The 13,152-nt window shown below is 54.3% G+C and overlaps 1 protein-coding gene across 5 annotated transcripts; it reads right to left on the bottom strand.

Moving 5' to 3' along the window:
* Positions 1 to 1,513: 1,513 nt before the first annotated feature.
* On the bottom strand, positions 1,514 to 12,492 carry GPR132 (G protein-coupled receptor 132). Of its 5 annotated transcripts, none has more exons than XM_053595675.1 (3): positions 12,451 to 12,492; positions 8,260 to 8,351; positions 1,514 to 4,762 (listed from the first exon to the last, which is right to left on the bottom strand). In XM_053595675.1, the coding sequence occupies exons 2-3, from the start codon at positions 8,264 to 8,266 to the stop codon at positions 3,651 to 3,653; spliced, it is 1,119 nt and encodes a 372-aa protein (XP_053451650.1). In that variant the 5' UTR covers positions 8,267 to 8,351; positions 12,451 to 12,492; the 3' UTR covers positions 1,514 to 3,650. The 5 variants fall into 5 exon arrangements, 4 of the variants coding, with proteins under 4 accessions (XP_053451650.1, XP_053451652.1, XP_053451649.1 ...); XM_053595677.1 differs by having other exon boundaries at positions 12,386 to 12,485; XM_053595674.1 differs by lacking the exon at positions 12,451 to 12,492 and adding an exon at positions 11,397 to 11,861.
* Between the last annotated feature and the right edge of the window lie 660 nt (positions 12,493 to 13,152).

Raw genomic sequence — 13,152 nt, 5'->3', positions numbered from 1 at the left:
TCATCACAATAGAGACCAGGAGTGTTGCACAGAGAAGGGATGGAATCTGAATTGTGCTCAAAAATAAGTCACTGTTGAGTATAAATTAAAATCCTAAGCCTCCTGCCAACCGAATGGACCCCTCCTTGGACGAGGGGATCCCAGAAAAACCTTGAAACTGAGTTCTCAGCTCTGATGAACAGGGGTGTCAGACAGGGAATTTAGACACTAAAACTGACGAGCATTAAAAATTTTTTCTCACTTTTTTGTAGGAACAAGGGACAGGGTCTCACTCAACTTCTGGGCTGGCATGCAATGTTGTCATCATGGCTCACTGTAACCTTGAACTTCTAGAAGAGCTCGAACAATCCTCTTGCCTCAGCTGGGATTGGCTGGGTACAAGTGGCTTATGCCTGAAATGCCAGCATTTTGGGAGGCTGAGGCAGGAGGATCACTTGAGCTCAGGAGTTGGAGACCAGCCTGGGCAAAATAGCAAGATCTCATTTCTACAAATGTTTTTGTTTGTTTTTTGAGACAGAGCCTCAATCTGTTGCCTCTGGTGGCAGTGTAGTGGCATTAGCCTGAGCAAGTGCAAGAGCAAGTCCCCAGTTTTACTATAAATAGAAAAATTAGCCAGGTGTGGTGGTGGGCACCTGCAGTTCCAGCTACTCCAGAGGCTGAGGCAAGAGGACCTCTTCTAAAAAAAAAAAAAAGGACAATCAGATCTCCAGATTTATCTTCAGATCCAATGCAATCCCAATCAGAATCCCGAATTATTTATAGAAATTAACAAGCTGATTCTAAAATTTATGTGTAAATACAAAGGGGCCAAGAGGAGCCAGGAGATGCCTGAAGAATAAGCAAGTTGTAAGCTGGACTGTCATTTCAGAGCTGAGTGGCAGAACCCCCCAGCGCTGAGCACCAATAGCCAGTGACTCAGCAGTCTGTGAAAGCTGTCATGCCTGCAAGTTGGGGTAGAAGGGGCTCACACGAGATTTGCCTGATAACAGAACTACTGCGGGGAAATATTTCATGCTGCAGCTTGCCCGGGGCCACCCGAGGACAGCAGGCTGATAGTAGGGAGCACATATCTGACATCTTCTGGCACAAGCCCCAACCAAAACTGCCAGGGCCGGACTTGTAACTCCCTAGACTGTAAGTCCCACCCAGCTACCAGGACATCTGCCAGTCAGAACTCAGCCACACTTCCTAACAACAACGAGTGCAGCTCTGTCCCCAAATCCAAACTTCCCCTTTTCTCTCTGGACGTACCAGAGGCCACTGCAGTCACTATGTTGCCCTGGATTGCAGTCCTACTTCTTGTATACTATTCCCAAATAAAACCTTTTTTTAACTGAGAGATTTGTCTTTCTGTATATTTTTTTTTTTTTGTAGAGACAGAGTTTCACTTTATGGCCCTCAATAGAGTGCCGTGGCCTCACACAGCTCACAGTAAACTCCAACTCCTGGGCTTAAGCGATCCTCTTGCCTCAGCCTCCCGATGTCTTTCTATATTTTTTATGTTGACAGCTTCAAACTGGAAACCATCTGCATGCCTATCAGAGGAGGATCATCCATGGGAAGTTGGTGGCATACTCTCGACCATGTGGAAAGCAAACCACCGCTGAACACACCAGATGGGTGTTCAGGGAGAGAAGTCCAATGCAGAGTAACAACTGGTTTCACAGACATGCTGCCCAGATCCGGCAGAGGGACCCTGGACACAGGCAGGTGGGAGGCAGTGGCAGGGCCTCTCAGATGCTGCCCCCTGGCGGCTGCAGGAAGCTGACTCGTGGGAAAGGTAAACTCCCTGGGTCTGTTCAGGACCAGCACCTGGGGACAGATAGACCTTTTCATAAATGAACTTCCTTCCCCCCTGGTTGGGGAAACCAACGAGGAAGCTGAAATGAACGCCTACCCTGTGGTGGGCCCCCAACCAGGAAGCTGAAATGAACACCTACCCTATGGTGTGCCAGTGTCTGCATTAGCCCACCTTTCCCAAATTATGGACGATGGGTCTAGGGAGCAGAGGATGATGCCTGCCCAAAGTGAGCTATCCTTTGGGAATCTGGGGGGATTTCCACACGGTCTGTCCTGAGCCAGGTGCTCCATGCAGCTCCCAGCCCCAAGCTGGACCGTCCCCACCCTGAAGTCCAGATTGCAGCCCCCTGGGCAGCATATGGCAGAACCCAGCTCTGGAAGGAGAAGGCTGTTTAGTTGTTGCTTTGTGGCAGCAAAAGCTAAAAAAATGGAGTTTTGGTCTCCAGAACCACAGGGATCAGTTTTGTTGTGGTAAGCTGCCAAGTTTGAGGCAACTGCAGCAGCCATGGGGATCAATACCCCCCTAAACATGGCGTGCTCCCTCTCGCCCAAGCGCTGAGTTCTCCAGACTGCTCCAGGACCCCGGCCCCCACTCACCAAGCCCCTCCATGGCTGTCCCTGTGAGAGCACCCAAAAGAGCCCCGGAGGAAAGAGTTTAATCAGTCAGTCCACACGGTAAAGTTGCATTGTTTCTTTTAAAGAAGAAGTTGGGCTAACATGCATTTATGTGCTTTTATTTCTAAGTGCATTTTTCTCAATGCCTTTCACAGTGAAGAATGACAGCTGCCACACAGAAAGGGACTGTGACATCCCAGGGCCCTGCAACGAGGGTTGGCCCTGCTCTGTGTGTGAAGGGCAGGGTAGAGGATACAGAGGGGAGGACAGTTAGCCCTGGCAGTGACTCAGTGAGGTAGGTGTCATTGGCCCTGTTTTATAAATGGGGAAACCAAGGCAGAGACATGAGCTGGCTCAGCAAGCTGGTCAGGAGTAAAGCCTGGGTCTGCCTCTGGGCCATGGGGTTCCCAGGTGATGGCTTTCCACAACACGCAGAGCAGCTCCTGTGCTCCAGCCAAGTGAAGGGGTTGGGGGCCAGGGTCCGTGTCACACACTTGCTGCTGACAGGTTCTGCGGACCCCTCAGCCACTTCTCCCTGACAACAGAGCCAGGAATTCCAAGGGTCCCTTGCCTCTGTGGCAAGTGTGTCATACCCCACCCAGGGTGTCCACCAGCATTTCCTGCCAATGTTTGCTCCCAGCATGAACATGTGGGGCTCCCCAGGGGCCCACGGGTGGCCATTCAGGAGCCAGAGTAGCTGACCACCTACCCCAAGGCAGCACATGTGCACTCGGCATGGAGCCAACTCCAGATGAGGACTCTCAAGGCCAGCTCCCATGTCCCACAGCACTAGGCAACCTGTGGCCTGGCTCATATCCACATTCTGTGGCAGAAACCCGGAAAGCCTACGGTGCACCATCCTATCCTATCCAGGCAACATTTGTGGAAAGTCACACAAAATAAAGGCACCAGCAAGGATGCTAACTGGGCAGCTGCCTGGGGCCTCTACTGTTTGCTGACAGCTGAGGGAGCTGGCCAGACGGGCTGCCAGCAAGACGTCCTCTTGTCTGCAGCTCTCAGTGCAGGCCACCTTAGATACTGCAACTGCCTATGTGGGAAATCCTAGGGCTATGACACACAAGGGCAGAGGTTCTTGAAGGGAGCAAGAGACCTGAAGTGTGTCTTCAGAGGCCTCCATGGCTATCTGCATGGACACCGGCTGGTGGCTTAGCAGACACCACTGGCCACTGGGTGCCCCCTCTCATCCCTGCTGTCCTCCCCTGCAGTATGTGAGCTCAGCAGGACTCCTCGCCCAGCTGGCTCAGGGAACACCCTGAGCCCCACATGTCCTGCTGTGAGCCCAGAGGGTGGACAGGCCCCAGGAATATGTAGTGGTCTGTGAGTGCTGTAGGTGATCCTATCTCCCCTGAGTCCTTGGAACACGTGAGCTTGGTAATGTTTGTCTTTCTGGACCACTTTTTCCACTCCTTGTGGATTCTGGATACTTCCTGCCGAGAGTGGCCTGTGGCCAGCACGTAGATGATGGGGTCGGCCACACTGTTCACCGTGGACAGGCACAGAAACACCGTGGAGGCTGTGTAGAGCCTGGCTTCAAAGGCACACACATCCTGGCGGTCCCCTCTATAGTAGGAAAAGGCGACAGCTTTGAGGAGGAGCACCAGGTGGTAGGGTGCAAAGCAGAACAGGAAGATGAGCACGACAGCCACTGCGGAGCGCCGCACCCGGGCCTTCTGGGCGGCATCCAGGCCCACGCTGCGCCGGATGCTCCGGAAGATGCGCTGGTTGGTGAAGGCGATGAGAAGGAGGGGCAGGGCGAAGCCCGCAGCAAAGCGCGCGTAGTAGTACCCAGCAATCCTGGCGTCCATCTGCAGCGTCTCGAAGCAGGTGTCCCTGTCCTCCATCTCAAACACTGGGTAGTGAACCAGCCCGACCAGGAGAAAGATGGACACAGATATGACCACGGCGGTCTTCTGGCGGCGGTGCCCCCGACTCTCCAGAGCATATACCACTGCCACAAAGCGGTCGCAGGAGACGCAGCAGAGGAAGAGGATGCTGACGTAGATGTTGCAGAAGAAGATGTAGGCGGTCACCTTGCAGGCCCATGGGCCCAGGGTCCAGCAGTGCTGGTTCTGCACGTACATGATCCAGAGTGGCAGGGTGCCCACGTACAGCAGCTCACACAGCGCCAGGCAGAACAGGTAGACCGCCAGCACGTTGCCCTGTAGCACCTGCAGCAGCGTCAGCCACGCGGTCAGGCAGTTGGCCGGAAGGCCCAGCGTGCACACCGCGCTGTACACCACTACCAGGATCACTCTGCTCTCCTCAAAGGACACGTTGCAGTTCTCAGGAGCCCATGGGGCACAGTTGGTCACTTGGGAGGTGTTTCCTGTAGGACAGAGAGACAAGAGTGAGGACGGGAGCACCTGGCAGCCACCTAAGAAAGGCTTTACAGCCCAAGAAAGAGCAAGAAGCTTCATGGTAACTCCAGACAAGACACAATAAGTGCTTAAAAACTTTCTTTTTTTTTGTTTCTTTCTTTCTTTTTAAAATTGAGACAGAGTATCACTTTGTCACCCTTGGTAAAGTGTTGTGGCATCACAGCTCACAACAACCTCTCTTGGGCTCAAGAGATCCTCCTGCCTTGGCCTGCCAAGTAGCTGGGACACTACAGGTGCCCACCCTACACCTGGCTAGTTTTCTTTATTTTTAGTAGAGGTGGAGTCTTGCTCTTGCTCAGGCTGGTTTTCAACTCCTGAGCTCAAGGGATCTGTCCTCCTCAGCCTCCCAAAGTGCTGGGATTACAGGTGTGGGCCACTGTGTCTGGCCTTTCCACAACCATTTAGTTCCTTCCTGAATGTCTGAGCCTGCCTAGTGTTCCCTCACAAACTCTGCAGACTGGGCTGCTCCTAGGCACACTTATTTCTCACAGCCTGGAGGTGGAAGTCACAGACCCAGGTGAGCATACTCAGTGTCCCATGAGGGCTTCCTGGTCCATAGATGGCACCTTGTCCTGTGTCCCCAATGGTGGGAGGGACAGGGGTTCCTTTGGGGCCTCTTTTTAAGAGCATCATCCCACCTTCCCAGTGACCCCACCTGCTAACACATCCCCTTGGGATTGAAGATTCAAACATAAGAATTCAGGGTGGGGGAGCATACAAACATTCAGCCCACCACAGTTTCTGACATCCCTTGGAAATTCTGCTAAGAAGAGCTTGTTGGGGGCTGGGCACGGTGCTTACACCTGTAATCCCAGCACTCTGGGAGGTCAAGGTGGGAGGATCCTGAGCTCTGGCTCATGAGTTGGAGACCAGCAAGAGTGAGACTCCCTTCTCTACTAAAAATTAAAAAACTAGCTGGGCAGGGTAGCGCCTGTGGCTCAAAGGAGTAGGGCGCTGGCCCCATATGCCGGAGGTGGTGGGTTCAAGCCTATCCCCAGCCAAAAAAAAAAAAAAAAAAAACTAGCTGGGCATGGTGGCAGGTGCCTATAGTCCCAGCTAGTCAGGAGGCTGAGGCAGGAGGACCTCTTGAGCCTAGGAGTTGAGGCTGCTGTGAGCTGTGATGCCATAGCACTTTACCCAGGCCAACAGAGACTCTGTCTCAAAAAAAAAAAAAGAGCTTGTTGGGGCAAACTCTCCCAGCTGTGGTTTGTATGAAGTACCTTTATTTTACCCCAGTTTTAGAGACAATTTCCCCAGGATGCACTTTGGCCTCAGTGTGTTGAAGGCCTCAGCCACGTCTCAGCTTCTGCAGCTGCGGGAAGTAGCCACCTGTAAGTCCAGCTGCCATGCCTGTGATCTTCTGAATGAGGTGACTTAGGTATTCCATCCGCTTTGGACAGCCACACCTGGACAGCCACGGGGTCTTGGGGGAGGACTCCGCCCCATGGAGCTGGCTCCCTGGTGGCAGCTGCCTCACCCAACCATCATCTCCATCCATCCGCAGAACTTTCTTATCTCTCCAGGCTGAAATTCTGTCCCTACTAAACCTAACTCCCACCCCAGATTGGCACCTGCCATCCCACCTCTGTGTAGGTTCCAGCACTCTCAGGGTCACACAGCATTTGCCTTTTTGTGTCTGGCTAATTTCGCTCCCCTAAATGGCATTGAAGCCTGTCCCTATTGGAGCAGGTGTCAGGATTCCCTTCTTTTAAGGCTGAGTGACTCCCTCACAAAGTAACACTCCAAGATGTGACTTTGAGCACACTCTGCTTATCCATGTGTCCATCTCTCAGTGAACACTCGGCTGCCTCCAGGGTTTAGCTGCTGTGGATAATGGCGCTGCGAACGTGGCATGTACATATCTGTTCACTTACCTGCCTTCAGTTCTCTTGGGCCCATACCCAGAAGTGGGACAGCTAGATTGCATGGTAATTCTGTTTTCAACTTTTTGAGGAACCTCCAGGCTGTTTTCCGTAGCAGTTGCACCACTATACATGCCCACCAGCAGCCCACGAGGGCGCCAGTCTCTCCACATCCTGACCAGCACTTGTTATTTCTAGTCCGTCCTCCCTGCCTCCCTCCCTCCCTTTCTACTCCTCCTCCCCTTCTCTTCATCCTCTCCCTCCTCTCCCTCCTTCCCCTCTTTCTCTCCCTCTTTTTTCCTTTAATCTCACCCTGTTATCCAGGCTAGAGTGCTGTGACATCAGCCTAGCTCACTGCAACCTCAAACTCCTGAGCTCAAGCCATCCTCTCATCTGGGCCTCTCACAGTGCTGAGATTACCATGCCCAACCTGTCTCTGGTTTTCTGACCATGGCCATCCCAGTGTTGTGAGTGGCCATGCCACTCGTATGAACTTTTCTTTTTTTGAGACAGAGTCTCACTATGTCACCCTTGGCGTCACAGCTCACAGCAACCTCAAACTCTTCAGGCTTAAGCGATTCTCTTGCCTCAGCCTCCCAAGTAGCTGGGACTACAGGCGCCCACCACAACGCCTAGCTATTTTTTTTTCTTTTTTTTGGTTATAGTTGTTAACCCCCCAGGTCCAGTGTATGTGGCTGGCACCCTAGCCGCTGAGCTACAGGCACCGAGCCAACCACAAACTTTTCTGGGTCGCCTCATCCACCTTCCTCCCCACTTTGGGCAGAGAGAGAGTTTGGGGCTCAGGGTGTGAGCAAGCTGCCCACCCCCAGTCAGATCCAGCTGTGAGCTCGTTGGCCAAGAGACTAGGCTGTGGCTGGTGGGTGGGGGCAGTGGGGCAGTACTTGGGAGAGAGACCTGACAATGCTGTTCCCTCCTGGGCAGCTCTGCTCCCCATCACAGGAGTACCCAGCCCTCGCTGGAGAAGCCTGGGTGGCCTGTCCCCACTCTAGGGCTCAGATGTCTTTCTGGCACTGACTGCACCGTGATGGTTCCATGCTCTGGGGAGAAAGCACATCAAATCCAAAAACCCAGGGGCAGATGCAAGCGACACCCAGCAGGGGTCTGGGGCCCCCCAGCCTTCACCTAACAGAGGTGCTGGTCCCTTACTTCAGGTGGCCTCCAGGCCATCACCTCTGTGCCAGGCTGGTGGTAAGGCTGCCCCCACGCAGGTGACCTCCTGGGAAAAGAGCCTTCTATGTTAGGGCAGGAGAGGGGCTTACACAGGCCACTGCTGACCCTCCGGGAGCTGAGTGGGGCCTGGGGACCTGGGGACAGCTCCCTGCTCGGCAGCAGTCACTTTCCAGGAAGTGGACAGCTAAGGGATGCCAATATCCCTCACCCGGTTCCTGGCTTTCCCAGAACTTATCAGGAACTGTGAGCACCCCAGGAGAGTGCCTCAGGTGTGTTGTCTTGGAGTGAGTTTTATTATGATCATTTATTTTTTGTATGTTAAATTTTGAATCATGAGGCAAAATTCTTACGGGGTCTCCCTTCCATGGGCAGAGCCCAGGTGGCCCTCTCACCTGGCATGTCGTGGGCTCCAGCCTCTGTGGTTCTCAACACGGGGCACACGTCTTGGTCCTTTCTGTGGTTTACACTGAGGGTTTAAAATGACCTAGAAAAAGAGCAGGTTGAAATTGCTTTAGGGAAACCAGATTAAACCAAAGATTAATTTATCTGACAAAATGGTTAGTGAGCATGGTAGGGGCCCCATGGCAACCCACAGGGTAAGCAGGAGACTCAAAGAGCCCAAGAGCAGGAAATGCCGTGCACCATCACTGCAAGCGGCTTTCAGCATCAGCGTCATTCACTCACCGACACTGGGGTGGGGAGACCACCCACGTGCTTTACCGAAGAAATAAAACCAGCTCACAGAATCTGAACAATGCCCCAGTCCACTCACAATCAAGAAATGCAAAGGGACACATCTGAAAGACAATCCCTCTTCCATGATCTATCAGGCTGGAAAAGTAAAGACTTTGGACATTTATGTCATCACATGTGTGACAACATGGTCCTTCGTGTTGAGCTGATGGAAGAATAAACTGGCACAGATTTCCTAGAGCACAGTTTTGTAGTATGTTTCAAAAAATCTAAATGTACTTAAAACCCCTTGCTGGGCACTTTCCTGGTGAAGTAAGTACCTGAGGTATGAAGGGCACGTGGGCCGGACACTGAATCTACACATGAGAGGGATATAAGCCCTGCTGGTGGGTGGGGTGTGCCTCTGAAGCCATCTGTCTGCTTCCTTCCCCCAGCAAGAGCCCCCAGAACAGCTTCCACCCTAACCAGCCACAGGCAGGGGAGTGACCATTCTAAGGCTGTCCACTGATGCATGGACGCCTCTCCCAGAGCCCTGGACAGCCTGAAGGTCTTGCCCTGCTCTCTGAGGCTGGGCCTCCAGGGGCAGGTGGACCCCAGCCCTCACCCTGGGCTGCACTCTGTTGGCCAGAGACACTCAAGGGAAGCCAGCAGGTGCTGGGACTCTCCCGAAGGAGCTCCCAAGGAAGGCAGAACTGTGGACTCCAGCCCCAGCGCTGCCGCTGATGGGCTCCCCAGCACGTCTTTGTCAAGTGGCAGGAAGGCAGGATGTTGACCTGAAGTTACAGGAAGTTCATTGACTCGTGAAGAATTTTAAAGCAATACCTCGAAAACACATTAGAAAGAAAGATGTTGGCAGGGCGGGGTGGCTCATGCCTGTAATCCTAGCATTCTGAGAGGCTGAGATGGGAGGATTGTGTGACCCCAGAAGTTGGAGGCTGCAATGAGCTATGATGATGCCATGGCTCTCCAGTGATAGAGCAAGACTCTATCACAAAAAAATAATAAAATATGTAAGTGAGACATCAAGGCAAGCAAGAATCAAGAAAAGCCACCTCCAATGTAATATCCCCTTGTCAGGGGTGGTGGGTGTCTGGGGTTCCCTGGGCTTCCACCTGCCCAGCGCTGGGTCTCAGGCCAGCCCCGGTGAATCAAGATGGTGGGACAGGCGGCGTCTGTGGCTCAGCGGGTAGGGCGCCGGCCCCATATGCCGAGGGTGGCGGATTCAAACCCAGCCCCGGCCAAACTGCAACAAAAAAATAGCCGAGCGTTGTGGCAGGCGCCTGTAGTCCCAGCTACTTGGGAGGCTGAGTCAAGAGAATCACCTAAGCCCAAGGATTTGGAGGTTGCTGTGAGCTGTGTGACGCCGCAGCCCTCTACCGAGGGCGATAAAGTGAGACTGTTTCTACAAAAAAAAAGAAAAAAAAAAAAAGATGGTGGGACAAGTGAGGGGCCTTTCACACATCTGTGGGCACCTGTGCGTGGATTCTGCACCTATCCGGCCTCTGCTCAGCTGGGACGCGCTGGCCCGGTCACCTGGGCTGCTGTGCCCAAGGTCCAAGGCCCGGCAAGAGGGGCAGGGCTTTATGGCCGCAACTGAAGAGGAACAGGTGTGTGGTGGGAAGCATAGCCACAGAGGGCCAAGGCAGGTGGCAGAGTGAGCTGGGGTCCCCAAGGGAGAGACTGAGGGGTTCCCTGTGTCTGCACCAAGGCCCCGGGGCCCAGCACTAAGCAGGAATGTCACCTCGCAAAGAAGCATGAGGGAGGGACCACATGAACAAACCTCCAGAGGCCACCAGGTCAGACCACAGATCAGAAGGACCACCAGAGGCCACCAGGTCAGACCCCAGATCAGAAGGCCCTGGTTCCATACCAGCCCCCCTGTGATGCCTGGGAAGGGGCTCCCAGGAGCCTGCCCACCATCACTGACTGGATGGACGCTTCTGGAGGGCAGGCAGAGCCAAAACTGGGAGGACAAGGCCCTGCCCTACGGGCTCCTGCCCTTCCCAATCGTCTAGCAAGCACAGGAACTGTGCCCGTAGAGAAAAGGTGCTGATTTTCAAGGCACTTCTGCAAAACCAGAGGAAGTGGCAGCTGAACGGAAAATGCAGGCCCCTCCCAGACCACTGAGGCCCCTGGGCCCTCAGCTAGTAGGTACACTGAAGGTCACCGCACCGTGCTGGCTGCTGATGTTGAGCTCTAGGCCACATCACTGTCCTTTGGGCACCAACAGCCCAGTGGACCACGTGGAAGGGACCAGTGAGCCCAGCAGGAGGCCAGACGGGAGCAGCCAGCCTAGAGAAGCCACAGAATAGGCCAGACCATCAAAGAGTCCCAATGCCCACTGCCGAGGTCCAGCTTCTGCCACACCAGACAGCCTGGGGCACCCATGCAGCCACCTGGACACTGCTCCTTTGTTGATACCTCCCCATGAGGGCCTTCCTGGACCAGTCTCTTGTTCCCCATCACCCTCTCTGCTCACTGCTCTTCCTGCTGCCAGCCCTCCAGAATGGGGTAAGAACAGCCACTGTACCCACAGCACCAACCTGGGCCCAGGGGACACTGGGTTCCCTTCCTTGGTCTAACTGGGGACTATAACAGGCTGAGGCCTCCATCACCACTGGAGCGGATACAGGGCAGCCTGTGACCCCCATTCACTGGGCCTAGCACCTCCACCCCCTGCTGTGCCTCTACTCCACCAGGACACACCAAGCCCGTCACCCCCAGCCACAGCTGAGCCCTCAAATACCATATCTCTGCCCAGCTCAGCTGTCAGCCGCACCTCCCACTGGCCAGCCCAGCCCCTCCCTCGGCCTTGGGTCTTCTCCCATGGTACAACCTTGCTCTGCCTTTTCTTTTCCATATGAGCCTATTTCCTGGAAGAGCCCCACTGTCCAGATGGACACTCCAACCACAGGACACAGATGATCTTGCCCCAGTCCCCGGAGTTACATCCCTTTCAGTCCGTTGAGGAGAATTTTTAAAGTATTTACTGGGGACTTTTCAGACTGACAGAAGGGCAGAGAATGAGCCCCACCCAACCGGTCACACACGCCCTCAACAGCGACAGGTTGCGGTTCCCCATCCCGCCCCATGTCTAGCGGACTCACTGTAATTTCTCTAGCTGTGTCACCATCTCTGGGTATGTCCCAGTCTTCTCCACCTACCTCCTTCTACACGAGTCTTTGACCTCATTTCTGTCCTCCCATCGGGGAGAATTTTGGGGAGGGAACTTCTGAGTTACCAGCTCTAGTGAGAACAGGGACCCTTCCAACATCAGGGAACCAACTTCTCTGTTTGTCCCAATTTGAAGGATTAAAGACCATTTACATTTAAAAACACGTTTGCATTTCTTTGACTGCTGGTGAGGCTAACCACACCCCAGACTACTGGCTTAGTCCCTACCCTTTTCCCTTCTCTTTGTCACCTGGCCCATCTCCCTCCCACCAGCCCTGGTTGTCTAAGACAGGATTTTGTGCTCAGCCCCGTTCTCTGTCCTCTGCAGTCAGGTCCAGGACTGTGTCATGCACATGGCAAAAGGGACCAAGTGCCCAACACTGCCAGCCCCTGCTGCCCTGCTTCTCCCTTCCTGAGACCGCACCTGCCTCCCAGAGGGACAAGGCCAGGCCCCTGGCCCCACCCCCAGCCCACCCCGTAGAGGGCCCAGGATGGAGCTGCCTGGTCCAGCAGCCAGGGGAGAGTATTTTCCAGAAAAATGTCTTAGGGTGGGCAGGGTGCTAAAGGCACACAGTGGCAGCCATCATCCCGCTCAATCCTCCTGTCCCTGGAAACCCTCAACAAAGTTCCACAATCAGGCCAGTAACTCACCTTTACTTTCAGAACCCTCTTCTCAGCCCCCAGGCTTACCCCCAAAACACAGAGCCCTGACTTACCAGGGCCCATCTGGCAGCAGGCCTGGAGCCCCTCTCTGCCTGGCACCCCTCTCCACTGCCCTCTGTGGTTCCAGGAAGTATCTGGGGTCCAAGTACTTTCTCTCTGAAACTCCCCTAACCACAAAGCTGAGCTGAGCAGGGGGTAGCCACCCAGCTGTGCTGTCTCACTGGGGGTGAGGAAGTGGCCTCATCACTGTCCTAGGGGAAGGAGAGGGAGGAAAGGGCCCCAGACCAACCTCGCTTCTCTGAAGAGCCCAGAACCAGGATGAGTGGGACCTGTGGCCTCTGGCCCTGTGGCCTTCTGGGCCAGGCAGCTGTGACCTATTCGTCATGGAATAAGTGCCGACTGGTGGCTCAGCCTCCCCTGGGGCTCTCCCATTTACCATCTCAGCTACAGTGTCCTTAACTGGGTGGGCGAAGGGAAGGCCACACTTGAAACCCACTGCCAGCCTATACTGTGTCTTGATGTAGGACGCTTGAGCAAGGGCTCTGCAGGCCACAGGAGGCAGCTCTGCCCACCAGGCAGCAGAGGAAGATGTCCCCCCACCCAGCCCCTTCCAGTCCTGATGTGGCTGCTCTCAGAAGCCATGGACTGGGTTGGGCTTGGTTCTGGAAGGAGGGAGAGCTGGAGCTACAGGTGAGGAGGGACTATAAGGCCTCCTTCCCTCAGGGCCCTGTCCCAGGAGGGGAAGTAGGAAGGGA

The sequence above is a fragment of the Nycticebus coucang genome, chromosome 6 (genome assembly GCF_027406575.1).
Source record: "Nycticebus coucang isolate mNycCou1 chromosome 6, mNycCou1.pri, whole genome shotgun sequence".
In the NCBI taxonomy this organism is placed as follows: Eukaryota; Metazoa; Chordata; class Mammalia; order Primates; family Lorisidae; genus Nycticebus; species Nycticebus coucang.
Note: the sequence above shows the minus strand (reverse complement) of the source record. Positions and strands in the feature narration are given on the sequence as shown.